The following is a 27,401-nucleotide window of genomic DNA, read 5'->3' on the forward strand; positions in this document are numbered from 1 at the left end:
ACTGTGCTGTTCTCTTGGTTTGATTTGTCTGATTGCATTCTTCTCCAGCTGGGAGGCAAACTCAGGTTGGAGAGCTTCTCTTTCAGGGGGTCGGCTGTTGTAGTTGACCAAACCCATCTGAAAGGTGGTGGCTGGCATCGGAACTGGAGTTTGTACCCCTGTAGTACTGTATCCAACACCCAGGGGGACTTCACAAGTGCCTCCCACAGCCTTTCAAGGCAGGGGAGAGCGGAGGTCTAGACTGCAATGGTCTCTGGCTAGGGTAACGTGGGGCAGGGGGACCGATGATAAAACTGCTTGGTCTCTGTCCTTCCGCAGTTTCGCCGTTTGATTCAAAATGGCATCCACACAAAAACTTGGCCTGGAGTTTCTTCACGGAAGTTGACATCTATGTCTGTGAGAGCCAAAGCTGTCTACGTGATGAGATGACATTCATGGAGGCAAGCAACTATGGCCAAGTTTAGGAAGGTGTTCTTTTAAGTGGTCGTCAGTAGCCTGAGGTCCTGAAGGACAGCGGGGAGACCTACCAATGATCTCGTTGTGTGGGAGGACCATGGCCACAACAATTGCGTCCATAACAGAGTACCGGTCCAGTCCCAACACCTCGGGGGAAGCCATGAAGGTCAAAGGCTTGCACTGGCTTGAGAGATGGAACCTTGAGTTCACCTTAGCCCAAGTTTGACACAGTTCATTGGAGAACTTGGGGCACTGAGGAATGTACTCTGCCCAGACTGCTGTTAGGGTCTGGTTTAACATCCGGAGCATTCAGAACCCTATTGAGGAGCTCCTGCATATCAGCTGGTGAACAGGGCGTTTCACTCTCAGCTCTCTCTGAGCCATAGTTTGCTGATCCAGAACGGGCCTCAGAGGTGTCTTCGTTTAGGTCATTACCAGCAAGGATGGAGACAGCATCAAGATCCTGTCTTAAGTTTTCAGCTGAGCCTTTCGGGCTGAGAGAGCGGAGCTGCTAAGACAGAGGCTGCCTGGGCCTCCAACTCATCCAGAGTAGGTCCCGTCTTTCTTGGACTGCTTGGTGGGCGGGCCCGCCGCTGAGGGCTGTTTACACTTGAGGCCGCTCCCAGAGCCTCTAGAGTTTGTCTCCATCATAGCTAATTATGCTTCACTTAGGCATGTGCCAAAAGTAGCACAATAAATGCTGCTGAAGGGGGAATCCACAGACTGAATGGTATGCTCTAAGCCTAGGCACATCATACAGGTGGAATGGGCATCAACCGAAGCCAAGCAAGAATTGTGTTTATTGCAGTAGCATGGATGATCTTCTCCCTGTCTAGACAGAAGTGGAAACACAGATTTGTCTTATAGAACAGATCATCTGTATAACACCCCATTAATACTGTATGAGGTATAATTATAAAGTAGTCGTGTTGTCAGGGCAATGTGAATTTAGTAATAATATTGTATGGATATCAGAATATATTTCAGGAAATTCCACACACAATCCCCAAAAGGAATGGATGTTAAGAGCCAAACTCAACTGACTCCGTAACATACTAGGTGTGAGGAGATTTCCTGAAAACAGACTGGCCAACTGCTGCGAGATTAGTGAGGAGTGATGGTTGCTGATAATGGGCTGTAATTATGTAGCTATTCCATAAAAAAATCTACCATTTTTATAACATTATCAATGTCTACACTGTATCTGATTAATTTGATGTTATTTTAATGGACTTATTTTTTGGGGGGGGGGGCTCTTCTTTCAAAACAGACATTTAAGTGACCCCAAACTTTTGAACTGTGTATGTTGCAATATAGCAGAACGGGAAATAAAATGAGTTAATTTTTTAATACTCTACGCTCCCTTGCACCTTCTCCAAAGTTACCACTGTGACAGACAAGTTTTAGTCCAGGCAGTCTTGACACCTTAATAAGACAATCATAATCCTGAATTCTGGTGTCAGATGACACACTGGCATAGTTCCCTCTTGTTCACTGAAGCAAAACAGTTGTGGAGGCTTGTGTATGTCATACTTCAGACAAACACCAGTCATGGAGACCATGGCTAAAGTCAAACTAACTACGTGTTAAAGAAGCATACCACTGCTGCATTGCCTGTGTAGTGGGAATTAACCTGACAATGCAAACATAAAAGAACTGAACGACGAATGGTTTATTTACAGTAAAAATTTTGCTTTACATTTTATACAGGTGATTTTGATTTGCGTAAGTCACTTGGAGCAAAATATTTGTTGCAAATTAAAGCCAAAACCTCAATAACTTCCCCTATTTCGCTGAAAAGGCACTCCTAGGGTAAAATAAATGACAGAGAAACTCATCAAAAAGGACAGAAAATGTTTCTAAAGATTTATGATATGTAAACAAATAACAAAAAATACTAAACTCATCACACACATCTACCAGAATTCTACTTAACTTCTAAAACACTGTCAATGTTGCCTTTCTCTGACCTACCTCATATTTACCAAAATCCAAACTAGACATTGGTATGATCTGGTTGCTATACTTAAAGGCCCAAGATATCAGATATCAGACTGATCGGAACAGATAATATACTTTATCTTAACCAAGAGGCCAGTTTAAAGGAGGGTGGGGAGCAACATTGAAGCAGAGTCAACTCCCAACCTTGTGAAAAGACACACACCTGTCCTTCATTTTCTCTCAAATAAGTGAGGGACACAAGTTATACTTGAACATAAAACATACAAAAGAAAACAAATCCTCACCAACACAAATAAAAAAGGCATACAAATACTAAACTTTACACCAAACGTTGGATGATTCAATGAGATGATGAAGGCATGAGTTAGTAGTATGAGGTGATGGGTCAGAGATAAGGGGAAAGGTTGACATCAATATTTTTGTAAAAATTTAGACATTTTGAGGGATGGACATATAAAGATAATGAGCGGACTGCCACCTTAAGGTGTTATTAACATGGAATGCACATACTTTTCACCTGGTCAGAGTGACAGCAAAATAGGTATCAATACTTCAACAACAAAATGAAGTGTCACTTCTGACTGCATAGTTAAAATATCTAAAAATAGTAATATTGTCTTTGTGTCTAAAAATAATGTGCTGGTCAATCATTGACTTGATAGTTTGAATCTATACATCTGGTATGCAAAATGTATTAGGTAACGTACAGCATCATGTGTCAAGCAACCTGTCAGTTGACAGAGCTCCCCACCTCTCATTTCTGTTGCCACAATCATTCTGTCCAGGGAATGTAAGGAGCCTGAGTGTGTGAGAGGGTGTGTGTATGTGGTCCATCTCACAGCTAAAACTGCACCCATCCTTTAGCAGTGTCTTGACTGGAGCTGTGGAGAAGGGAAGATGCAGAGGATGAGGATATTGACAAATGTGAGAATGTCAATAACATGGAAGGATGACAATAAAATGCTAATATAGACACCACTATAATCACCAAACTGTTGAAAAGCTTCACTCAAGGGGGAGAGACTTGAACCCATCAGGGATTTGAGCTAGTAACCCTGTGATCCCTAGTCAGTTTCCCTTGCCACAACACCATTCCGAAGGCCTGCCAACTTCTTTGGTCTAAACCATTAGCTCTTCTAAGACTGACCTGGCGCCAGCCGCTGTGAAGTCTCCCCACAGGTCTGCAGTAGGCTGGGCGGCAGGGACCCGGCCTCCGAAATCTAAAAGAGAAGCTGGTGGAGTAAAAACAAAGAGATTATTTAGAATGTAGGGAGGTTATCCATGTTAAGATGTGAAAGGGCAGTGATAATGGGACATTTTGATCATTGAACTCTATAGCCTAAAAAGGTTACCTGTGTTGGAGTGTGTCGGTGGCGGTGATTGCTGGCCTCCAGGAGGGGCTACAAGGACTGCACCCTTAGCCATTGGTGGAGGAAGGAGAAGGCCACTACCCATGGGCCGAGACTTGGCACCTGGATCCTTCTTCTTTATGTTCTAAGACAAAGAAAAATTACATTTTAAATGTCTTCCTCACTTTTTCTTCACATCCCATTTTGTTTCTCCTCTCCTTTCAACATGTTTCCCATCTATTTCTGTAACCTCAAATGCTCACCCCAATGCTGATCTTGATCGTCTGGCCCTCTTTAAAGCCTAGGTCCAGTTTGGGTGCTGTGCTCTGAGACGCTTCCTCTTTCGCCAGCTCACCTTCCTGTTTTACCCACCTGTAGAAAAGGACACAGAGATATGTTTGATTTTATTTCATGCTCCAATGTGAAGATCTATATTGAAAATGGACATTGATACCAGACCAAGGAGGACAGGTATGAGAGGTTGACTCACTTGAAGTGGTCTTGAAGAGCCACATTGAAGTCAAAGGAGTCGCCACGATCAGCAAACCCCAGGCCGATAAATGCATGTCGTCCTATATAAAACAGAAGTGCATGAGAAGACAGATGTACAAGCATACTGTATTTAAATGACTAATCTGCAAGTAACCTTCCATACCAGACTGTACTGTTTTCCGCTAAAATATATTTTCAGCATAGCATATCAGTTTGCATGGTGATGCATTTCTGCTGCTGTCTTTCTGATGTGAAGGCACCTTACCACTGCCGTCCTCTATCCGCACCACAAAATATCTGCTGGAATCTGTGACTGCCTCCACCACACATCCAGGATACTGCTCCACTGGGGCTTGGGCAAACAACTCTCCTAAGAAATACAGAATTCAGTTTGCCTCAAAGTTGGATATGATGGCATGCATCAGAAGCAGACAAGGTGACAGCCAGTACAGACATGAGCGCAACAGCAGTACTGGCAGATGTAGCCATGACCGTCGGACATCTAGTAGTTAACCTACCTGAGTTTTTGTCCTCTAGCTTGATATAGGCAAGCTTTCCTATGGATATTATTTTCATCCTGCCGGTCCATGCTGGCTCATCCAGCTTCCAGTCAGCTGCTCTGAAAAACAAAGAGAAGCACCATACCTGCATGTCATGATTCCGCTATGTTACAGGGCTATTGGGCCTACTACATAAACACCCATAATCAAACTGTGTAATGCAATAATTAGTGCAATCTCAAATTATGCAACAGAATAAGTCTTATGCTACATCACATCACACTCACCCAGCAAATCAGGAGTAATTGTATATTTTTTTGTTGCCCGAAGAAGCATTATTTTTTATATTGGATATATAAGAGCATACAATTATTGACATAAGTACAGATATATCCTTATTTCTCTTATTAGAAATAACCCTTCACCCCACCAGACTACTACAATTATTAGCATTTTGGTTGTGTACTCTCTAGATAATATAATATAGTGTAACGACCCTGGGTTTATAAGCGCGGAAATCGACTCTGCCGCTTTTGCGGCACAGTTGATAGCGCGCCGGACCTCGGGCTAGGAGGTCGAGGGTTCGAGACCCGCACCCTGCCTGTTTCATTACAATATATTTTGATTATCCTTTATTTAAAAAGGCAAGTCAGTTAATTAAGAACAAATTCTTATTTACAATGACTGCCTACCACGGCCAAACCCGGACGACGCTGAGCCAATTGTGTGCCGCCCTATGGGACTCCCAATCACGACCGGATGTGATGCAGCCTGGATCTAGCTATAAAATGGTATTAGCTACATATCTTTACATAAGAACCAGGATCGATTTTCTAGATACACTTTTCCTCTAATGTTAGCAAGCTACAGTACATAACCAAATACGTTTATAAATAGACCACAGCCCGCCGTGTCAAACGGGAACAAATGAGTAATAGTGGGCAGAGCAAAGCAAGAGCTGGCGAGATCCTATCGGCGCGTTCTAGCAGGACATTTGCATATTTCCGTTAGGGAACTCCTACAATGTATAGTACGCAATAACTTAGGGAAAGACTACAAACCTTAGCCCACTGTTCGTAACTGGTTCTAGTTTTGGGAACAGAAAACTGTATTGAAATCAAATATATAATCGATGAGAAAATGTCCCGAATGTCGGCCAAAATCCATTTTCATCTTCTCCCATTGCCGGTCACTTGGCTTCCTTTCACTACCATATAGCAAGTAGTTCACTAACATATACTACCATGTAGTGAGTGGAAACGCCAAGCGGATGCTTCAAATTTATACATCCGGTGAAATATCTCTCATTGTTCTGTGACATAACTGTACAATGACTGACTGAACGTTTGAGCCACCGTAGAATGTCCCGTGCCTCCTGCTAACGTTTCCTGGAAAATAATTTGACACAGCAGATGTGTTTAACATTGCACACCGCTTGAAAAGAATGCTGACATGCTTATTTTAACTGTTATCTTACCTAGCTAGCTCACTAGTAGTAACTCACCTGGCTAGCATTAGAAGCTATCAGCTAGAGATCCTAACAGTGTCACATTATAACACACTGAAAGTTAACTAGCTAAATTAATAAAAACGTTATTCCCAAAGTAATCATCTTCTCGCCATGTTATGCATTCAATAACTGAATCATGTCTAGCTAACGTTAGCTAGCAACAACCTTGATGGATCCTCTCCACTTCTTCAGGTTGACATTTGAGTAGTAAGCTAGAAAGTTTAACAAAAGTGCGGGCCTGATAAAAAACTCACCGATATCCACGGTTAGTGGCGCGGGGTGGGATCTTGTACACATGAACCTCTGGCTTTACACAGATCACTGACTCGTAACCGCTGTCGTCTGCCAGTGCCATTTTGGCAAGTTAACTTCCAAACTTCTAACTGCCATGGGGGAGGGTGAACCAGACTGCCCTGTACAGCTCAAGAGCGACTCTCTTGGAGAGGATGATTACTACAGTAGCTTTCCAAGACAAGCACCATAAAAGTTGTCTATGACACAAGCTACGTTTCCACCCAATAATTGGCGAAATATTTTCATGGCGAATACTCTAAAATACGTATAAAAACAATATGCGACTTTTCACACCAGAGATGTGTTATCATGTCACAAGAATAAGACCCTCGATATTTATTGGAAAGGCGCATCATGCTCATCACCTTGCACTTTCACCACCCTGTGAAGTTCATTATAATTTATTTAATATGTAGTTTAATAAACTGAATGCTTTCCCGACGAGTCGTAGTGGGAGTACCACACAACATTTCATTGCGTGACTCCAAGTTTACTTCGATATGATGGTTATTGCCCCGAGATTTCTCGCATAATTAATTTTACCGACACAAATAGATCCCACATTGTCTAGCATATTTTGTTTTGTCATATGGAACGTTAGCCGGAAAAAAGTTGTTTCCATCAGGCCTGTCATGCCATGTTTTCCCCCATAGTTGTGTTAAATTGACTGGATGTATTTTGGGTGGTAGACCTTTCTAGATATACATGGGAAACTGTTGAGCGTGAAAAACCCAGCAGCGTTGCAGTTCTTGAGACACTCAAACCCGTGCGCCTGGCACTTACTACCATACCCCGTTCAAAGGCACTTACATCATTTGTCCTGCCCATTCACCCTCTGAATGGCACACATACACAATCCCTGTCTCAATATTCTCAAGGCTTAAAAATCCTTTGACTTGTCTCCCTCCTCCCCTTCATTTACTCGGATTGAAGTGGCATCAATACGGGATCATAGCTTTCACCTGGTCGTTCTATGTCATGGAAAGAGCAGGTGTTCCTAATGTTTTATACACTCAGTGTATACTTAAAAAAAATGTTTAACTGGTAGCAACATGTACGTGTTCGTGAGTCTCACCTTTCCAGAGTTATTATTAGTGTTTAGCTCAAACGGTTCCGACGCTACAGACAGAAGTTGGCAGAATCAACTTCAGAGTCCAATGATGCTTGTGGGGGTAATAGAATAATCATGTTCATGAGAGTCTCATTTTTCCATAGAGTGGTAATATAAAAAGTGTTAAACAAATCAAAATTTATTTTATATTTGAGATTCTTCAAAGTAGCTACCTTTTGCCTTGATGACAGCTTTGCACACTCTTGACAATGAGTGTAATAGGATGAGCCTTGACTAGTATACAGTATATACAGTGCATTCGGAAAGTATTCAGACCCCTTGACTTTTTCCACATTTTGTTACGTTACAGCCTTATTCTAAAATTGATTAAATCATTTTTTCCCTCACCAATCTACATACAATAACTCATAATGAGAAAGCAAAAACAGGTTATTATTTTTTGAAAATGTATTAAAAACAAAAAAACTTAAATATCACAGTTACATAAGTATTCCGACCCTTTACTCAGTACTCAGGTTCTTGGGTATGACGATACAAGCTTAAGCTTGGCACACATGTATTTGGAGAGTTTTTCCCATTATTCTCTGCAGATCCTCTCAAGCTCTGACAGGTTGGATGTGGAGCATTGCTGCACAGCTATTTTCAGGTCTCTTCAGAGATGTTCAATCGGGTTCAAGTCCGGGCTCTGGCTGGGCCACTCAAGGACATGCAGAGACTTGTCCCAAAGCCACTCCTGCGTTGACTTTGCTTAGGGTCATTGTCCTGTTGGAAGGTGAACCTTAGCCCCAGTCTGAGGTCCTGAGCACTCTGGAGCACGTTCTGTACTTTGCTCTGTTCATCTCTCCCTCGATTCTGATTAGTATCCCAGTTCCTGCTGCTGAAAAACTTTCCCACAACATGATGCTGCCTCCACCATGCTTCTCGTAGGGATGGTGCCAGGTTTCCTCCAGATGTGACACTTGGCATTCAGGCCAAAGAGTTCAATCTTGTTTTCATCAGACCAGAGAATTTTGTTTCTCATGGCTTGAGAGTCCTTTAGGTGCCTTTTGGCAAATTCCAGGCAGGCTGTCATGTGCCTTTTACTGAGGAGTGGCTTCTGTCTGGCTACTCTACCATAAAGGCCTGACTGGTGGAGTGCTGCAGAGATGGTTGTCCTTCTAGAAGGTTCTCTAATCTTATTATAGTACGAACTGGCCATGACAGACCCAGCAGACTTGGAGCAGCTCCATCACGCTGTCTCCCTGTAGGGAGCCACCGTTGAGAGGCATGAGGAGCAACTGCGAGACCATTTGGAAGGGCTTCGTTCCCTGACGGAACGCCATGACCAAGGGTTTAAGGCTATAATGGAGCAAATCCGTGAATTAGGTCATAGGCAGCACGCCACATCTGAGACCTCCCAGTAACCTTTCTACTACTAGTGGATTTGTCCAACCTACCTTGGCTCCCCGAAAACCCCGCTTACCTCCTCCGGAGCGTTATGCAGGCGATCTTGGTACCTGCCTGACATGTTTTTGCTCTGACATGCACTGTCAACTGTGGGACCTTATATAGACATGTGTGTGCCTTTCCAAATCATGTCCAATAAATGGAATTTACCACAGGTGGACTCCAATCAAGTCAAGTTGTAGAAACATCTCAAGCATGATCAATGGAAACAGGATGCACCTGAGCTCAATTTAGAGTGTCATAGCGAAGGGTCTGAATACACATGTAAATAAGGTGTTTCTGTTTTCAATTTGTAATACATTTGTAAAAATGTCTAAAAACCTGTTTTTGCTTTGTCATTATGGGGTATTGTGTGTAGATTGATGATGAAAAAAATAATTGTATCCATTTTAGAATAAGGCTGTAACATAACAAAATGTGGAAAAAGTAAAGGGGTCTGAATAATTCCCTAATGCACTGTATATATGAAGTATGTAAAACAGTATGTAAACATTATTAAAGTGACCAGTTTTCAATGACTATGTACATAGGGCAGCAGTCTCTAAGGTGCAGGGTAGAGTACCGGGTGATATCTGGCTAGTAACACTGACTAAGGTTCAGGGCAGGGCACTGGGCGGAGCCTGGCTAGTGGTGTCTATTTAAAAGTCTGATGGCCTGGAGATAGAAGCAGTTTTCCAGTCTCCCGGTCTCAGCTTTGATGCACTTGTACTGTGTCCGCCTTCTAGATGGTAGCGGGGGGAACAGGCCGTGGCTCAGGTGGCTGAGGTCCTTTCAGACACGGCTAGTGAGTCCTGGCCAGCAACATTCGGGGGTCCCTAGTTAGCAAAAAAAAGACAGTACTATTCAACATGCAGACAACAACAGATAAAGACAACAATTATACTTATCACTCCTGGGGATATCAGGAGTCCTCTAGCTATAGAATGAAGCTTTACTGTATATACTATATCTTCTGTGTCTCAGAGAAAATGGTCATGATCTGACTCTAGAACCTTTGTAACACCTGCTGACTCCAAATATGTTGTTTTTTTTTATATCAGAGAGCTCTTGGTTGGTCTATTGTTAAATGGACTAGGCTATTTAGAGTGTGATAACATCTTAGAAAAAATATTTATGAGACACATGTCTTTCTGGGATGTTATCATACTCAAATAGACAATTTAACAACTAAATATGACCTATATACTTATTGATATATTTTTATATTGGACCTTGATGTTGTCTGGCCGGCCTGTGAGGAGAGAGTGAACTGGGCCACAGCGGCACTGTGAGTCGTGAGACGGTGGTGCACCTCACAGCGGCTGTTCGTCTCAGCGACTCCCAGTTAACCCCACCCACCGACAGAAGTTTGCAGGCCCCGGCTAAACTTCCAGGTCACTTCTCTGCAGACGACTGCTCCTTTCCACGCAGAGGTCCCATTTTCCAGAATGCTGTGGCGTTTTGTAGTAGCGATTTTAGGCGTTTGCCTCATCCCATATTGCCTTTCGGACGTGCAGCTCAGTAGTAATGTTATTCTGGAACCTTATGATCTGCTGTTCGACACGGCGGTGGAAGCCTACTACAAGGGGGACTGGATGACGGTCATTCTGAACATGGAGAGAGCGCTTCGGAACAAGGCTGCGATCCGCAGGGTGAAGGCGCATTGTCGGATAACTTGTGCCAACCAGAGCGCTTTCGGGGAGCCTTTATCTAGCATGGTTGTGCCAGTACCAGGCGCTGGCTCCGTGGAAGATCTTGGCTTTTTCCAGAAAATTATGAAAAGGGCTGATTGTGTAAATACCTGCGAAAGTGAGAAAATTGGACCACCAACTATCCATAAAGTCACTGAAGATGTGGACCTTGAGTTTAAGAAAAGAACACCCTACAATTACCTGCAAGTCGCGTACTTCAAGGTATAAAAAGAGTTGACCATATTGGCCCTATAAAGTTATGCATTATACATTTTTATATATTGCATATACTTGCAACAATGTATCTTCCACACAGACATTATCCCATGTTGTGGAGTAAGATGCTCCAGCATCATATCTTATTCCACAACATGTTCATGTTGTTTGAATCTCGGTGCACATTTATCACACTTCCATGACAAAATAAAGGTAATGTCACTTTATTTTGTCCAATTTTATTCAAACTTCCCTCAAGCAATTCGTTAACTGTAGGCTACGTGCTCTGCTCAGCTTTCCCCAACCCCCCAGCCGGCCGTGCCACGTCTCTAGGTGGAGTCTAGCTATGTAGACAGACCACTTACGTTCAGCTTCTGCATGCTATATACGTGCCATTCAAGAGTTTCTTTAGCTATTGTTAGAATAGGCCTATACATTAACAGGATAGGCCTAAACCAAACTTCGTTTAAACGTCTGTTTATAAACGGGTTACTACATTGTAGTAAGAGTAGCTAGTTAAATAAAGTAAACACATGCAACCTATAAGGCCTGCAGTTCCTGAGAGTTGCAGGTCATAAATTGTTTATCCATGTTGCCTATTTACTAATGCCAATAGATATGAGCAAAATATGTACTGGTTTACAAACAGAAACACAAAAATCTGTAAAAGAGGTTGGTGGCACCTTAATTGGGGAGAACGGGCTTGTGGTAATGACTGGAGCGGAATCAGTGGAATGGTATCAAACACATGTTTTCAAAGTTTGATGCCATTCCATTCGCTCTGTTCCAGCCATTATTATATGCCATCATCCCCTCAGCAGCCTCCACTGAGATTCGTGTATACTATAGTAAGCCTATAGGATAATGACTAGTTGCCTGAAACAGCATGCTGGTGATTGCAGCTCACACATTTGTTACATCATTCCAGGAGGTCCTGGCTCCTAGCCAGATGACAGAAGACTTCTGAGCATTTAGGGAAGCCTTTGGAGTCTCAATGTGCTACTTCTCTTTGTTTGCTTGTTGTGTGAGAGTTATTCATATGATGTAGTGTCATTGTTTTGTTGTACTAAGTATCTCTCTTACCTGTGTAGATCAACAAGCTGGATAAAGCTGTGGCGGCGGCAAACACGTTTTTCCTGGCCAACCCAGACCACATGGAGATGAAGCAGAACCTGGACTATTACAGGATGATGGCCGGAGTACAGCAGGAGGACTTCAAAGACCTGGAGTCCCGGCCGCACATGGTGAGACTGACACCACTCGTCCCTAGTAATGCACCCGTTATAACAGTAACAATGCACCCGTTATAACAGTAACAATGCACCCGTTATAACAGTAACAATGCACCCGTTATAACAGTAACAATGCACCTGTTATAACAGTAACAATGCACCCGTTATAACAGTAACAATGCACCAGTTATAACAGTAACAATGCACCCGTTATGACAGTAACAATGCACCCGTTATAACAGTAACAATGCACCTGTTATAACAGTAACAATGCACCCGTTATAACAGTAACAATGCACCCGTTATAACAGTAACAATGCACCCGTTATAACAGTAACAATGCACCCGTTATAACAGTAACAATGCACCCGTTGTAACAGTAACAATGCACCTGTAACGGCGTTCCTCCTCCTCTTCATACGAAGAGGAGGAGTAGTGATTCGACCAAGGTGCAGCGGGTTGTGCATACATAATGATTTATTAACACAAAGACGAAACACGAAAACAAACACTAGGAAGGATTACAAAATAACAAACCGACCTAAACAGACTTAAACTTAAGAACTTACATGTAACACGAAGAACGCACGGACAGGGAAAACAGACTACACAAAAACCGAACAAACATACCGAAACAGTCCCTTGTGGCGCAACATACACAGACACGGAAGACAACCACTCACAACAAACAGTGTGAAACAACCTACCTTAATATGACTCTCAATTAGAGGAAACGCCAAACACCTGCCTCTAATTGAGAGCCATACCAGGCAACCCATTAACCCAACATAGAAAACACATAACATAGACTACCCACCCAAATTCACGCCCTGACCAATTAAACACATGCCAAAACAACAGAAAACAGGTCAGGAACGTGACAGAACCCCCCCCTCAAGGTGCGAACTCCGGGCGCACCCCCAAAACTCAAGGTGAGGGTCTGGGTGGGCATCTGTCCGCGGTGGCGGCTCCGGCGGTGGGCGAGGACACCACTCCACCACTGTCTTTGTCCCCCTCCTTAGCGTCCTTTGAGTGGCGACCCTCGCCCCCGACCATGGTCCAGGAACCCTCACTAAGGCCCCTCCACAATAGAGGAGACAACTCAGGACAGAGAGGTAGCTAAGGACAAAGAGGTAGCTAAGGACAGAGAGGTAGCTCAGGACAGAGAGGTAGCTCAGGACAGAGGGACAACTCTGGACTAGTGGCAGCTCCGGACTGAGTGGCAGCTCCGGACTGAGTGGCAGCTCCGGACTGAGTGGCAGCTCCGGACTGAGTGGCAGCTCCGGACTGAGTGGCAGCTCCGGACTGAGTGGCAGCTCATGACTGTAGGGCAGCTCATGACTGTAGGGCAGCTCATGACTGTAGGGCAGCTCATGACTGTAGGGCAGCTCATGACTGGAAGGCAGCTCATGACTGGAAGGCAGCTCATGACTGGAAGGCAGCTCATGACTGGAGGGCAGCTCATGACTGGAGGGCAGCTCATGACTGGAGGGCAGCTCATGACTGGAGGGCAGCTCATGACTGGAGGGTAGCTCATGACTGGAGGGCAGCTCATGACTGTAGGGCAGCTCATGACTGTAGGGCAGCTCATGACTGTAGGGCAGCTCATGACTGTAGGGCAGCTCATGACTGGTGGGCAGCTCATGACTGGTGGGCAGCTCATGACTGGTGGGCAGCTCATGACTGGAGGGCAGCTCATGACTGGCTGGCGGCTCTGGCAGCTCCTGACTGGCTGGCGGCTCTGGCAGCTCCTGACTGGCTGGCGGCTCTGGCAGCTCCTGACTGACGGACGGCTCTAGCGGCTCCTGACTGACGGATGGCTCTAATGGCTCGGGACAGACGGGCGGCTCTAATGGCTCGTGGCAGACGGATGGCTCAGAAGGCGCTGGGCAGACGGATGGCTCAGAAGGCGCTGGGCAGACGGATGGCTCAGACGGCGCTGGACAGACGGATGGCTCAGACGGCGCTGGACAGACGGATGGCTCAGACGGCGCTGGGCAGACGGATGGCTCAGACGGCGCTGGGCAGACGGATGGCTCAGACGGCGCTGGGCAGACAGATGGCTCAGACGGTGCTGGGCAGACGAGCAGTGCAGGTGGCGTTGGGCAGACAGCCGACTCTGACCTGCTGAGGCGCACAGTAGGCCTGGTGCGTGGTGCCGGAACTGGTGGTACCGGACTGGAGACACGCACCTCAAGGCTAGTACGGGGAACAACAACAGGGCACACTGGACTCTCAATGCGCACTATAGGCCTGGTGCGTGGTACTGGAACTGGAGGTACCGGGCTGAGGGCACGCACATCAGGGCGAGTGCAGGGAGAAGGAACAGTGCGTACAGGGCTCTGGAGACGCACAGGTGGCTTAGTGCGTGGTGCCGGAACTGGAGGCACTGGGCTGGAGACACGCACCATAGGGAGAGTGCGTGGAGGAGGAACAGGGCTCTGGAGACGCACTGAAAGCCTGGTGCGTGGTGTAGGCACTGGTGGTACTGAGCTGGGGCGGGAAGGTGGCGCAGGATATACCGGACCGTGTAAGCGTACTGGCTGCCTTGAGCACTGAGCCTGCCCAACCTTACCTGGTTGTATGCTCCCCGTTGGCTGACCAGTGCGGGGAGGTGGAATAACCCGTACCGGGCTATGTAGGCGAACCGGGGACACCATGCGTAAGGCTGGTGCCATGTAAGCCGGCCCAAGGAGACGTACTGGTGGCCAGATATGTAGAGCCGGCTTCATGGCACTTGGCTCAATGCTCAATCTAGCCCTACCAGTGCGGGGAGGTGAAATAACCCGCACCGGGCTATGCACAAGTACAGGAGACACCATGCGCTCTACTGCGTAACACGGTGTCTGCCCGTACTCCCGCTCTCCGGTAAGCCCGGGAAGTTGGCGCAGGTCTCCTACCTGACTTCGCCACACTACCCTTTATCCCCCCCCCCCCCCCCCCCCAATAAATTTTTGGGTTGTACTTGCGGGCTTCCAGCCTTGCTTCCCTGCTGCCTCCTCATAACGTCGCCTCTCCGCTTTAGATGCCTCCAGCTCCGCCTTGGGACGGCGACACTCCTCTGGCTCTGCCCAGGGTCCTTCTCCGTCCAGAATCTCTTCCCATGTCCAATCCTCCTTGACCCACTGCTGCTGTCGTTGCTGTCCGTTAACGCGCTGCTTGATCTGGGTTTGGTGGGTGGTTCTGTAATGGCGTTCCTCCTCCTCTTCATACGAAGAGGAGGAGTAGTGATTCGACCAACGTGCAGCGGGTTGTGCATACATAATGATTTATTAACACAAAGACGAAACACGAAAACAAACACTAGGAAGGATTACAAAATAACAAACCGACCTAAACCGACTTAAACTTAAGAATTTACATGTAACACGAAGAACGCACGGACAGGGAAAACAGACTACACAAAAACCGAACAAACATACCGAAACAGTCCCGTGTGGCGCAACATACACAGACACGGAAGACAACCACCCACAACAAACAGTGTGAAACAACCTACCTTAATATGACTCTCAATTAGAGGAAACGCCAAACACCTGCCTCTAATTGAGAGCCATACCAGGCAACCCATTAACCCAACATAGAAAACACATAACATAGACTACCCACCCAAATTCACGCCCTGACCAATTAAACACATTCCAAAACAACAGAAAACAGGTCAGGAACGTGACAGCACCAGTTATAACAGTAACAATGCACCAATTATAGCAGTAACAATGCACCAGTTATAACAGTAGCTATGCACCCGTTATAACAGTAACAATGCACCCGTTATAGCAGTAACAATGCACCAGTTATAACAGTAACAATGCACCCGTTATAACAGTAACAATGCACCCGTTATAACAGTAACAATGCACCCCTTATAACAGTAGCTATGCACCCGTTATGACAGTAACAATGCACCCGTTATAACAGTAACAATGCACCCGTTATAACAGTAACAATGCACCCATTATAACAGTAACAATGCACCCGTTATAACAGTAACAATGCACCCGTTATAACAGTAACTATGCACCCGTTATGACAGTAACAATGCACCCGTTATGACAGTAACAATGCACCCGTTATAGCAGTAACAATGCACCCGTTATAACAGTAACAATGCACCCGTTATAACAGTAACAATGCACCAGTTATAACAGTAACTATGCACCCGTTATGACAGTAACTAGGCACCCGTTATGACAGTAACTAGGCACCAGTTATCCTACTGAGAATGTATCAGTTTTCCCAGTAACTATGCACCAGTTATAGCAGTAGCAATGCACCCGTTATAACAGTAACAATGCACCCGTTATAACAGTAACAATGCACCAGTTATAACAGTAGCTATGCACCCGTTATGACAGTAACAATGCACCCGTTATAGCAGTAACAATGCACCTGTTGTAACAGTAACAATGCACCCGTTATAACAGTAACAATGCACCCGTTATAACAGTAACAATGCACCGGTTATAACAGTAACAATGCACCAGTTATAACAGTAACAATGCACCCGTTATAACAGTAACAATGCACCTGTTGTAACAGTAACAATGCACCCGTTATAGCAGTAACAATGCACCGGTTATAACAGTAACAATGCACCAGTTATAACAGTAACTATGCACCCGTTATGGCAGTAACTATGCACCCATTATGACAGTAACTAGGCACCAGTTATAACAGTAACTATGCACCTGTTATGAAAGTAACTATGCACCCGTTATGACAGTACCTAGCCACCAGTTATCCCAGTAACAATGAACCAGTTATAACAGTAACTATGCATCAGTTATAACAGTAACTATGCACCCATTATGACAGTAACTAGGCACCAGTTATCCTACTGACAATGTATCAGTTATCCCAGTAACAATGCACCATTTATAACAGTAACTATGCACCCGTTATAACAGTAACAATGCACCCGTTATAGCAGTAACAATGCACCCGTTATAACAGTAACAATGCACCCGTTATAACAGTAACAATGCACCCGTTATAACAGTAACAATGCACCAGTTATAGCAGTAACAATGCACCAGTTATAACAGTAACAATGCACCCGTTATAACAGTAACAATGCACCAGTTATAGCAGTAACAATGCACCCGTTATAACAGTAACAATGCACCGTTATAACAGTAACAATGCACCCGTTATAACAGTAACAATGCACCGTTATAACAGTAACAATGCACCCGTTATAACAGTAACAATGCACCCGTTGTAACAGTAACAATGCACCCGTTATAACAGTAACAATGCACCAGTTATAACAGTAACAATGCACCAGTTATAACAGTAACTATGCACCAGTTATAACAGTAACAATGCACCCGTTATAACAGTAACAATGCACCAGTTATAACAGTAACAATGCACCCGTTGTAACAGTAACAATGCACCAGTTATAACAGTAACAATGCACCTGTTGTAACAGTAACAATGCACCCGTTATAGCAGTAACAATGCACCCGTTATAACAGTAACAATGCACCTGTTATAACAGTAACAATGCACCCGTTATAACAGTAACAATGCACCCGTTATAACAGTAACAATGCACCTGTTGTAACAGTAACAATGCACCCGTTATAACAGTAACAATGCACCCGTTATAACAGTAACAATGCACCGTTATAACAGTAACTATGCACCCGTTATAACAGTAACAATGCACCCGTTATAACAGTAACAATGCACCGTTATAACAGTAACTATGCACCCGTTATAACAGTAACAATGCACCCGTTGTAACAGTAACAATGCACCAGTTATAACAGTAACAATGCACCCGTTATAACAGTAACAATGCACCTGTTGTAACAGTAACAATGCACCCGTTGTAACAGTAACAATGCACCCGTTGTAACAGTAACAATGCACCCGTTATAACAGTAACAATGCACCCGTTATAACAGTAACAATGCACCAGTTATAGCAGTAACAATGCACCAGTTATAACAGTAACAATGCACCCGTTGTAACAGTAACAATGCACCCGTTATAACAGTAACAATGCACCCGTTATAACAGTAACAATGCACCAGTTATAACAGTAACAATGCACCCGTTATAACAGTAACAATGCACCAGTTATAACAGTAGCTAGGCACCAGTTATCCTACTGACAATGTATCAGTTATCCCAGTAACAATGCACCCGTTATAATAGTAACTATGCACCAGTTATCCTACTGACAATGTATCAGTTATCCAAGGAACAAAGGACCCGTTATATACCATTTAGAACAGTTAGAATCACACATAGTCAGACTGAAACCATTTACCCATTTGCCTACTTGGAAAGGACAGGCATAGGGCACCGGAGAAGTGACAAGGGACCTAATTGGTACAAGGTTGTGGTAGGGTCTAGGATCTGCTGACTCCTTGCTCTGCTCTCTAATCCATCTCTCAGACAGAGTTCCTTGCAGGGAAGCGGTATTACAGCTCCGATTCGTTCGGTCTGGCCATCGACCACTTTGAGGCGGCAGTGGAGGAGTACTTCAGCGAGGACCAGGAGTGCCGGGCGCTCTGTGAAGGAGCTTACGTCTACGATGGGTACAACTACATGGAGTACAGTGCCGACTTGTTCCAGTCCATGACAGGTGAGATAGTGTGTTAAGACAGACTAAATCCCCAAACAACCCCAAGCTAACGTTTTGGATAAAAGCGTAAACCCTGTACCCCTGTCTTTGTCAGACCACTACATGCAGATTCTGAACTGTAAGCAGAGATGTTCTGTGGAGCTAGCCTCCACCGCGGGAAAGGACAAGCCATTTGAGGATTTCCTCCCTTCCCACTTCAACTACCTACAGTTCTCCTACTACAACAGTGAGTCTAAGTCCCTATTCACTGAAAGAATCAGGAGGATTTGCTGTCTGTCTGTATCTGATTGTGCCTGCCTCTCCTCTCATACCAGTCTCTTCTTATCCCTCTCTTTTTCCTTCTCTTCCTTCCCCCTTTCCTTCCCCCCTCTCTCAGGTGAGAAGTATGAGCAGGCCATAGAGTGGGCTAAAACCTACCTGCTGTTCCATCCAGAGGAGGAGGTGATGAATCAGAACCTGGCTTACTACTCCGCTGTGCTGGGGGAGGACAAGGCTGCAGCCATATCCGCTAGACTGGTGTGTGTGGGCGCACACACACACACACACACACACACACACACACACACACACACACACACACACACACACACACACACACACACACACACACACACACACACACACACACACACACACACACACACACACACACACACCTGTGCCCCATGCGAACCCACTTGCCTCCATGTCTTCTCTCAGGTGGTGAAACAGCATATTCAGCAGTCCCTGTTGGAAAAGGAGCTACTCTACTTTGCTTATGAAGTGTTTGGAATCACCTTTGTTGATCCGGTAGGTTAACATGTCTCTGATCTTCGCTTGTGTCTCACTGTTTCTACAAGATAGGTGATCACTATCAAGTGGTTTTAGCATGTGATCTTACATCCTTTCCTTCCCTTTGCAGGATTCCTGGACCCCTGCAGACGTCATGCCCCTCAAACTGAGAGAGAAGCAGAAGTATGAGAAATACACGTACAGACCATTAGAGGCTGGTGGAGGGAGAAATTGGAGGACTCTCTCATTGTAATGGCTCAAATGGAAAATGATCAAAGATACTGCTCCATTCATTCAATTCAAGCCATTACAATTATCCGTTCTCTAATTTAAAGTGACACCAGTATCCACTGGTACATAGTACATACATGTATGCTCTCAATTTCAGAATAGGCTCTGCTCTCCAATTTGTTTGAACCTTTTAACTGGTTCATTGGCGTCCCCTGCAGGGCAGAAAGGGAGACTGCGGCGAGGATCACTGAGGAGATTGGGAATCTGATGAAGGAGATTGAAACTCTGGTGGAGGAGAAGAACAAGGAGTCGACTGACATTGCCAAGATCGTACGAGAAGGTAGGGTTTTTAGAGCATGAAGTTTGGGAATGTCAGTGGACTGTGTAGAATACTCTGACGTGCACCTCTCTCTATATTCATTCCCTCTGTCCCTACCAGGTGGTCCTTTGTTGTTTGATGACATCAAGATTACTATGTCGTCAAAGCAGCTGAATGGGTCTCAGAGGGTTCTACTGGATGGTTTTATCTCGAATGACGAGTGCAGAGAGCTCACCCGCCTCTCTAATGTGAGTGGGAGTCAGGGCTAGTTAGTCTTTGTGATTGACAGTGTTTGTGTGTGTTTGACAGTGTGTATGTTGATTGTGTGTTAATGGAGGGTGTGTTTCTGATGGTCTGTGTGTTAAAACTGATTGCATGATTCTGTTATTGTGTGTGTTGACGCTGTGTGTTTGTCAGGCGGCAGCGCTGAAAGGTGATGGGTATCAAGGCCGCCCCTCCCCCCACTCACCCAGCGAGAGCTTCCAAGGAGTCACTGTCCTCAAGGCTATTAAGGTACATTACTGACCCTACACACTACAGCTCTGCTTACCAAACCATAACCCAAACACCACTAACCCAGCACTGCCAACTCTGACCCTAACTTCCCCAATCCCAGCTAGCTTCATTCCCTAGCCTCAGCTTTATCCCCAACCTATCTAAAGCTGAGCCCCAGCACAATGGCATCAATGTACAGTTACCAGCGAGTTAGGGATAAGAAAGCACCTATTTCTGATGATCTTGTACTGTTCTATAGTTGGGACAGGAGGGCACTGTGCCCCTGAAGAGTGCCCGCCTGTTTTTTGACATGAGTGAGAAGGTGCGTGGGGTCCTGGAGTCGTACTTCCGTCTGGACTCTCCTCTCTACTTCTCCTACTCCCACCTGGTCTGCCGCTCCGCCATCGACGGTAAGAAAGTCAATTATGGTGGGCCCCCAGGGGACAGTATTGTGGCTGACTGCCAGACAGAATGAGTTTAGGGCATTTTTGGAATTCACCACTATGGGAAAACAACATGTTCTATTTTCTTCAAGTTGTCTATATCAAATCCAGGATGTCATTTAACCCACATTATTCACCTGCCTGTCTGAGTGTATAGACATACAGTAAGTTATGTTTCCATCTTCTGTCTGTACAGAGAAGCAGGATGACCGTGACAACCTGAGTCACCCGGTTCATGCAGACAACTGCCTGCTGGTCTCTGAGCTCAACGAGTGCATTAAAGAACCACCTGCTTACACAAACAGGGACTATAGGTATACAAACACAGACAGACACACACACACAGAGAGAGAGACTACCAGGTACACACACCATGCATATGCTTATAACGTAAGTATCAGCAACATCTACTGCACTTGCAGGTATCATCATGCACCACTGTCTTTAAAACACTTCTCTTTTTCCTGTTGTGTTTTAGCGCAATCCTCTATCTGAATGATGATTTTGAAGGAGGAGATTTCATTTTCACTGAACTGGATGCCAAAACGGTCACAGTAAGTGTCAATCAATGATGTGGATTTGAGTGCTGCAGAGTGTAAACAGTTGTTTCGCCTTGATTTATTTTAAGGTATAAGTTAATTGAGAATATGATGACTGATGTCACTGGCCTGTGTTGTCCAGGCAGAGGTGCGTCCTCAGTGTGGTCGTGTGGTTGGGTTCGGTGCTGGGAATGAGAACCCTCACGGGGTAAGAGCGGTCACTAAGGGCCAGAGGTGTGCTGTGGCCCTGTGGTTCACCCTTGACCCCAAACATGAGGAGAAGGTAACATATCTATCAGTTAATTCATCTGGAATCGTGTATATCATGTATTTCTTTCTATCATTCTATGTTGTGATGGGCTATTTTGTAATCTGAGGGAGAAAGCAACGCTTTCCATTTATTGATTAATCTACATTTCATCAGTTTCTCTTGCTTCAGACTTACCTAATTTGTGTGTGTGTGTCTCCAGGATCGGATCCAAGCTCAAGAGATGCTGAAGATGTTCTCCTCTCCTACGGACACAGAGTTCACAAAGACAAAGACAGAGAGCTCACAACCACAGCTTACACCTCTTGACCAGTCTGCGCTTCTTGGTCAAGCTGCAACCCCAGTACAGGAGCAGGCAGGCAAACCAGATGACAAACCAGCAGAGAAGAAGCCTAAGGAACCAGCAGAAACAGTTAGTGAAAACCCATCTGATAAACCAGAGGATAAAAAGAATGAGAAGCCGATAGAGAAGCCCGCAGAAATACTAATTGCAAAAAAGGGTAACAAAGCCAAGGTGAAAGAGCTGGTTAAAACTAAAGCCAAAGCAGCGGATGCATCAAAGAACAAAAAAGCGACGACTAAAACAGCGGCTAAAGCAGGGGACAAAGCCAACGCTAAGACAGCAGACAAGGCTAAAGCAAAACCTGCAGCAAAAACAAACGTCAAACAGGCAGCAGACAAAACATACAAAAAAGAGCAGAAGCCAGCGACAAAAAAGACAGAGAAAATCCCTGTCAAAAAGGTTTCCAAGGACTCCAATACTGACCTCAAGTCATCCTCGGACTCACAGACAGACAAGGACGAGCTGTGAGACCAACAGCACCTGTGACTCTTATTCTGTGGTGTCTTTTTTTTCTACTGTTTGAATATATTTGTCAAGGTTTTGAGGTTGTTTGCTGTATTGTTTTGGATGTTGTTTGTCTGCCCAATAATGGTGGTAAGGAACAAGGATATGGTGTTGTAATGTAAGCCATACCGTAATACCAAGGGACTGCAAACTCACTCTGATGGCTGATCTCAACCAACCAATCAATCAAATCAATCAAATTAGATTTCTATAGGGCTAAAATGTAACCACCTTTGAATACCTATCCCAGACTCATGTGAACAGATAATATATATATATATATATATATATATATATAATATTACTTTTGTTTATAATTTTGGATTCTCAGTCTGCTATTTTGTACTGTTTTAAAATGTACTGTTCTTTGCCTCAGGAATTGGAAGATGTAATTTCCTCAAAAAACAAAAAACAGGAAAGAACAACAATGAACAAATGTGTCTGAATAGAGACTGATACCTGGATTCATGTGGATACACTAAATAAAAGTACAGTTCTTACATTGGTGTTGCTCTTTCATGTAATACCTCTAGAGAACACTAGGTGGCAGAGAGGAACTAGAATGGCATCTCATGTACATCACACATGGAATATGTACCCATTTTCCTTCTGAATATGTTGTAAGTATGGACCCTCAGGGTTTAACTGTCCGGTTACTACTGGAGAGCGTTAAATCACAGTTACAGTTTTGTGGAGGTCATCAAATTCCCAGGAGACCCAAGTTGTATGAAAGCCTGTTCAGACTTTTCAGATGTATTTATTTTTATTTAACTAGGCAATTCAGTTAAGAACAAATTCTTATTTATAATGACGGTTTGCCCCGGCCAAACCCTCCCCTAACCAGGATGACGCTGACCCAATTATGCGCCACCCTATGGGACTCCCGATCACAGCCGGTTGTGATACAGCCCGGGATCTGTTGTGATGCCTCTAGCACTGTGATGCTGTGCCTTAGACCGCTGTGCCACTCGGGAGCCTGTATGTGGTCAACACGTCTGTTGTTGATCCCTGGTTAGTCAGCTATCTCCTCAGTAGACTATTCTATTAGGATCATGTTTATATCAAAATAATGCTCCACCCTACAGCCACATTCTTAGTTTTAAATAGTTGAATTGTATCAGGTCTTTGGGGATGTGAGATGAGTTGCTGAGTTTCCCTACAGAATTAGAATGAGTAGAATTGATATTCCAATTCAAAGTCATGTGCCATGGTGTTATTGGTTATCTTCATAGAAATTAGAGATACCCATACAGTCATTTATGTTCTGTGGACATAACAGCAGAAGAACCCTGTCGGTACAAATTTCAATGTCAAGACAATCAGCAAGTAATATTGACATACTTGTGTGTTGGCCATATTGTGTGTGTCCTGACAAATCATATAGATTTGAGTTGGTCCATTCTGGCCAATGTGTTTCTATGTTTCCCCGGCCAGCCCTGAGCCTGTGGGTGGAACAGTAATAATGCTGGGTCCTGTGCCACAATGCCTGTGTGGGTTTAGCATGTGGATGAAGTCATGCCTACATAGAGCAGAACATGCACGGACAAACACACACACGTTGCCTTTCCACAGGGGCTGTGCATGTATAGTGCCTTCAGAAAATATTCATATTTGTCATTTTTGTTGTGTTACAGCCCGAATTCAAAATGGATTGAATATTTTTTTTCTCTTCACCCATCTACACACAATACCTCATAATAACAAAGTGAAAACATGTTTTTAGAAAGGTTTGCAAATTTATTGAAAATGAAATACAAAAATATCTCATTTACATTAGCGTTCACACACCTGAGTCACTACTTTGTAGAAGAACCTTTGGCAGTGATTATGTAACGATGTGCTCTGAGAGTCTGGAAGCAAGTTCAAGAAGTGAATGTTTTAATAAATAAACACAACACAAAATAAGAACCATGAACAACGCACAGACTTGAAACAGAAACAATAACGCCTGGGGAAGGATCCAAAGAGAGTGACATATATAGGGAAGGTAATCAGGAAAGTGATAGGGTCCAGGTGAGTCTGATGACGTGCAGGTGTGCGTAGCGATGGTGACAGGTGTGCACCATAACGAGCAGGCTGGTGACTAGAGGCCGGAGAGGGAGCACACGTGACAGATTACAGCTGTGAGTCTTTCTGGGTAAGTCTCTAAAAGCTTTCCACACCTGGACTGTGCAACATTCGCCCATTATTATTTTAAACATTCTTCAAGTTCTGTCATATTGTTTGCTGATCATTGCTAGATAGGCATTGTCAAGTACTGCCATAGATTTTCAATTAGATTTAAGTCAAAACTTCAACTTGGCCATTCAGGAACATTCACTGTCTTCTTGGTAAGCAACTCCAGTGTAGATTTGGCCTTGTGTTTAAGGTTATTGTGCTGCTGAAAGGTGAATTCATCTACCAGTGTCTGATGGAAAGCAGACTGAACCAGGTTTTCCTCTAGGATTTTGCCTGTGCGCTTTTTTTTAATCCTGAAAAGCTCCCCAATCCTTAACGATTACAAGCATACCCATAACATAACATAACCCACCTATACAGACGTGGTAGCTGATAGTCAGGTTTTTCTATCCACAATACAGACTAAAATAAATGGTTTCCTAAAGAAAATCAAATCCAAACCTTGCCAAAAGAGCACTCTTCCTTGGCTAAATGGAGAAATCTGAAAATTGATGAAAGAACGAGATTATGCTCTAAAAATAGCCCTAAGATCCAAATTAGAGCATGACAGACGTAGGTTTACCATGATGAGAAATAAGGTGATGAAAGAAATCAGACAGGCCAAGGCAAACTTTTTTAATAGCCTTCAATTCCTACTTTATTGACTCTGTCAGGATACTGACACAGAACCCCTCCACTGGTTTCTTGGGCTCAGTGCTAGTAAATGACACTCAACCTGTCTTCATCATAAGGGAGGTTTCTGAGTCAAAGGTGAACAAGGTGATTAGCTCACTAAAGAACTCTAAAGCCAAAGATGTGTTTGGGCTGGACTCTACCTTTCTTAAAAACTACAAAGAGTCACTCATTGGCCCCATTACTAAGGTCACCAACACATCTATTGGTCTCGGGGTGTTTCCAAGGGCATGGAAGTCGGCCATAATAACGGCCATCTTTAAATCGGGCGACCCTGCTGACGTGAGTAACTACAGGCCCAGTAGTATACTACCTGTGGTGTCAAAGGTTGTTGAAAAGTGTGTAGCAGAACAACTGATTGCTCACCTCAACAACAGGCCCTTCACATTACACTCCATGCAGTTTGGCTTCAGAGCGAAACACTCCACAGAAACAGCCAACTGCTTTCTTCTGGAAAATTTGAAGTCCAAGATGGACAAAGGGGGTGTCACGTTCCTGAACTGTTTTCTGTTGTTTTGTATGTGTTAGTTGGTCAGGGTGTGAGTTTTGGGTGGGCAGTCTATGTTTTCTGTTTCTATGTTGGTTTTGGGTTGCCTGGTATGGCTCTTAATTAGAGGCAGGTGTTTTGCGTTTTCCTCTAATTGAGAGTCATATTAAGGTAGGGTGTTCTCACTGTTTGTTTGTGGGTGATTGTCTTCCGTGTCAGTGTATGTGCGCACCATACGGGACTGTTTCATTGTCGTTAGGTATTTGTAGTCTGTTCGTGCGTTCTTCACGTTGTATGTAAGTTCGTGTCCAGGTCTGTTTACTTCGTTTTGTTGTTTTTGTAAAGTATCAAGTGTTCTTCGTGTGTTTAGTTTCGTCTTGTTTATTAAAATTCATTATGTATTCACAACCCGTTGCATTTTGGTCTTTCGATCCTTCTCTCCTCTCCTCGTTTGAGGAGGAGGATTACGACACCCGTTACAGGGGGCATTGTTGGGGCTGTGTTTCTGGACCTAAGGAAGGCTTTTGATACTGTTAACCATGAGATTCTCATCACAAAATTGTCCAAGTTCAACTTTTCCCCCGATGCCTTGAGATGGATAAAATCATACCTTGAAGGCAGAACTCAGTGTGTCAGAGTGAGCAATGAGCTGTCGCCCACTCTTAGCTATGATGTGGGCGTGCCCCAAGGGTCAATACTGGGGCCCCTCCTGTTCAGCCTGTACATTAATGTTCTGCCTTCTGTCTGTACTGGGTCTGAAGTTCAAATGTATGCAGATGATACAGTGATATATGTGCATGCAAAGAGCAAACAATAAGCTGCACAAGAACTCACTACTGTAATGGTCCAGGTTACAAAGTGGCTCAGTGACTCGTGTTTGCATCTCAATGTGAAAAAAACTGTTTGCATGTTCTTCACAAAGAGGGCAACAGATGCTACTAAGCCAGATGTCTATGTGTCAGGGGAGAAGCTCCAGGTGGTATCTTATTTTAAAACTTCTTCTGGCTGCAAGCCCGAGGCCGGCCACAATATGACAACAGCCACTTCAAGTGCAGGGCGCGAAATTCAAAATATATTTTTTAGAAATATTTAACTTTCACACATTAACAAGTCCAATACAGCAAATGAAAGGTACACATCTTGTGAATCCAGCCAACATGTCCGATTTTTAAAATGTTTTACAGCGAAAACAGCACGTATATTTATGGTAGCTCACCACCAAATACAAAAAAGGACATACATTCTTCACAGCACAGGTAACATGCACAAAGCCTAACTAACCAAGAACCAACCAAACTAACCAACAAACAACTTCATCAGATGACAGTCTTATAACATGTTATTCAAT

At 44.3% G+C, this 27,401-nt stretch overlaps 2 protein-coding genes across 3 annotated transcripts; one reads left to right on the top strand and one right to left on the bottom strand.

Annotated features, from left to right (window-relative positions):
* Positions 1 to 2,106: 2,106 nt before the first annotated feature.
* Positions 2,107 to 6,688, bottom strand: LOC129815581 (adaptin ear-binding coat-associated protein 2-like). Of its 2 annotated transcripts, none has more exons than XM_055869522.1 (8): positions 6,524 to 6,688; positions 4,778 to 4,878; positions 4,525 to 4,629; positions 4,258 to 4,339; positions 4,031 to 4,139; positions 3,771 to 3,912; positions 3,566 to 3,650; positions 2,107 to 3,299 (listed from the first exon to the last, which is right to left on the bottom strand). In XM_055869522.1, the coding sequence occupies exons 1-8, from the start codon at positions 6,622 to 6,624 to the stop codon at positions 3,260 to 3,262; spliced, it is 765 nt and encodes a 254-aa protein (XP_055725497.1). In that variant the 5' UTR covers positions 6,625 to 6,688; the 3' UTR covers positions 2,107 to 3,259. The 2 variants fall into 2 exon arrangements, with proteins under 2 accessions (XP_055725497.1, XP_055725498.1); XM_055869523.1 differs by lacking the exon at positions 6,524 to 6,688 and adding an exon at positions 5,821 to 6,337.
* Positions 6,689 to 10,420: 3,732 nt separating this feature from the next.
* LOC129815582 (prolyl 3-hydroxylase 1-like) lies at positions 10,421 to 23,216 on the top strand. Its single transcript, XM_055869524.1, has 15 exons — positions 10,421 to 10,973; positions 12,059 to 12,211; positions 18,614 to 18,803; positions 18,898 to 19,029; positions 19,180 to 19,319; positions 19,503 to 19,592; positions 19,705 to 19,757; positions 20,024 to 20,145; positions 20,245 to 20,372; positions 20,542 to 20,637; positions 20,879 to 21,029; positions 21,259 to 21,376; positions 21,541 to 21,616; positions 21,744 to 21,884; positions 22,072 to 23,216. The coding sequence occupies exons 1-15, from the start codon at positions 10,509 to 10,511 to the stop codon at positions 22,678 to 22,680; spliced, it is 2,664 nt and encodes an 887-aa protein (XP_055725499.1). The 5' UTR covers positions 10,421 to 10,508; the 3' UTR covers positions 22,681 to 23,216.
* The last annotated feature ends 4,185 nt before the right edge of the window (positions 23,217 to 27,401 follow it).

The sequence above is a fragment of the Salvelinus fontinalis genome, chromosome 18 (genome assembly GCF_029448725.1).
Source record: "Salvelinus fontinalis isolate EN_2023a chromosome 18, ASM2944872v1, whole genome shotgun sequence".
NCBI lineage: Eukaryota > Metazoa > Chordata > Actinopteri > Salmoniformes > Salmonidae > Salvelinus > Salvelinus fontinalis.

Coding starts and splice junctions, on each gene's coding strand:
- LOC129815582 (XM_055869524.1), top strand. CDS start 10,509: ATGCTGTGGCGTTTTGTAGTAGCGATTTTAGGCGTTTGCCTCATCCCA. Junction 10,974..12,058: donor TGCAAGTCGCGTACTTCAAG/GTATAAAAAGAG, acceptor TTACCTGTGTAG/ATCAACAAGCTGGATAAAGC. Junction 19,030..19,179: donor ACAGTTCTCCTACTACAACA/GTGAGTCTAAGT, acceptor CCCCTCTCTCAG/GTGAGAAGTATGAGCAGGCC.
- LOC129815581 (XM_055869522.1), bottom strand. CDS start 6,624: ATGGCACTGGCAGACGACAGCGGTTACGAGTCAGTGATCTGTGTAAAG. Junction 4,879..6,523: donor GCCACTAACCGTGGATATCG/GTGAGTTTTTTA, acceptor TTTGTTTTTCAG/AGCAGCTGACTGGAAGCTGG. Junction 3,913..4,030: donor CGATCAAGATCAGCATTGGG/GTGAGCATTTGA, acceptor TCTTTGTCTTAG/AACATAAAGAAGAAGGATCC.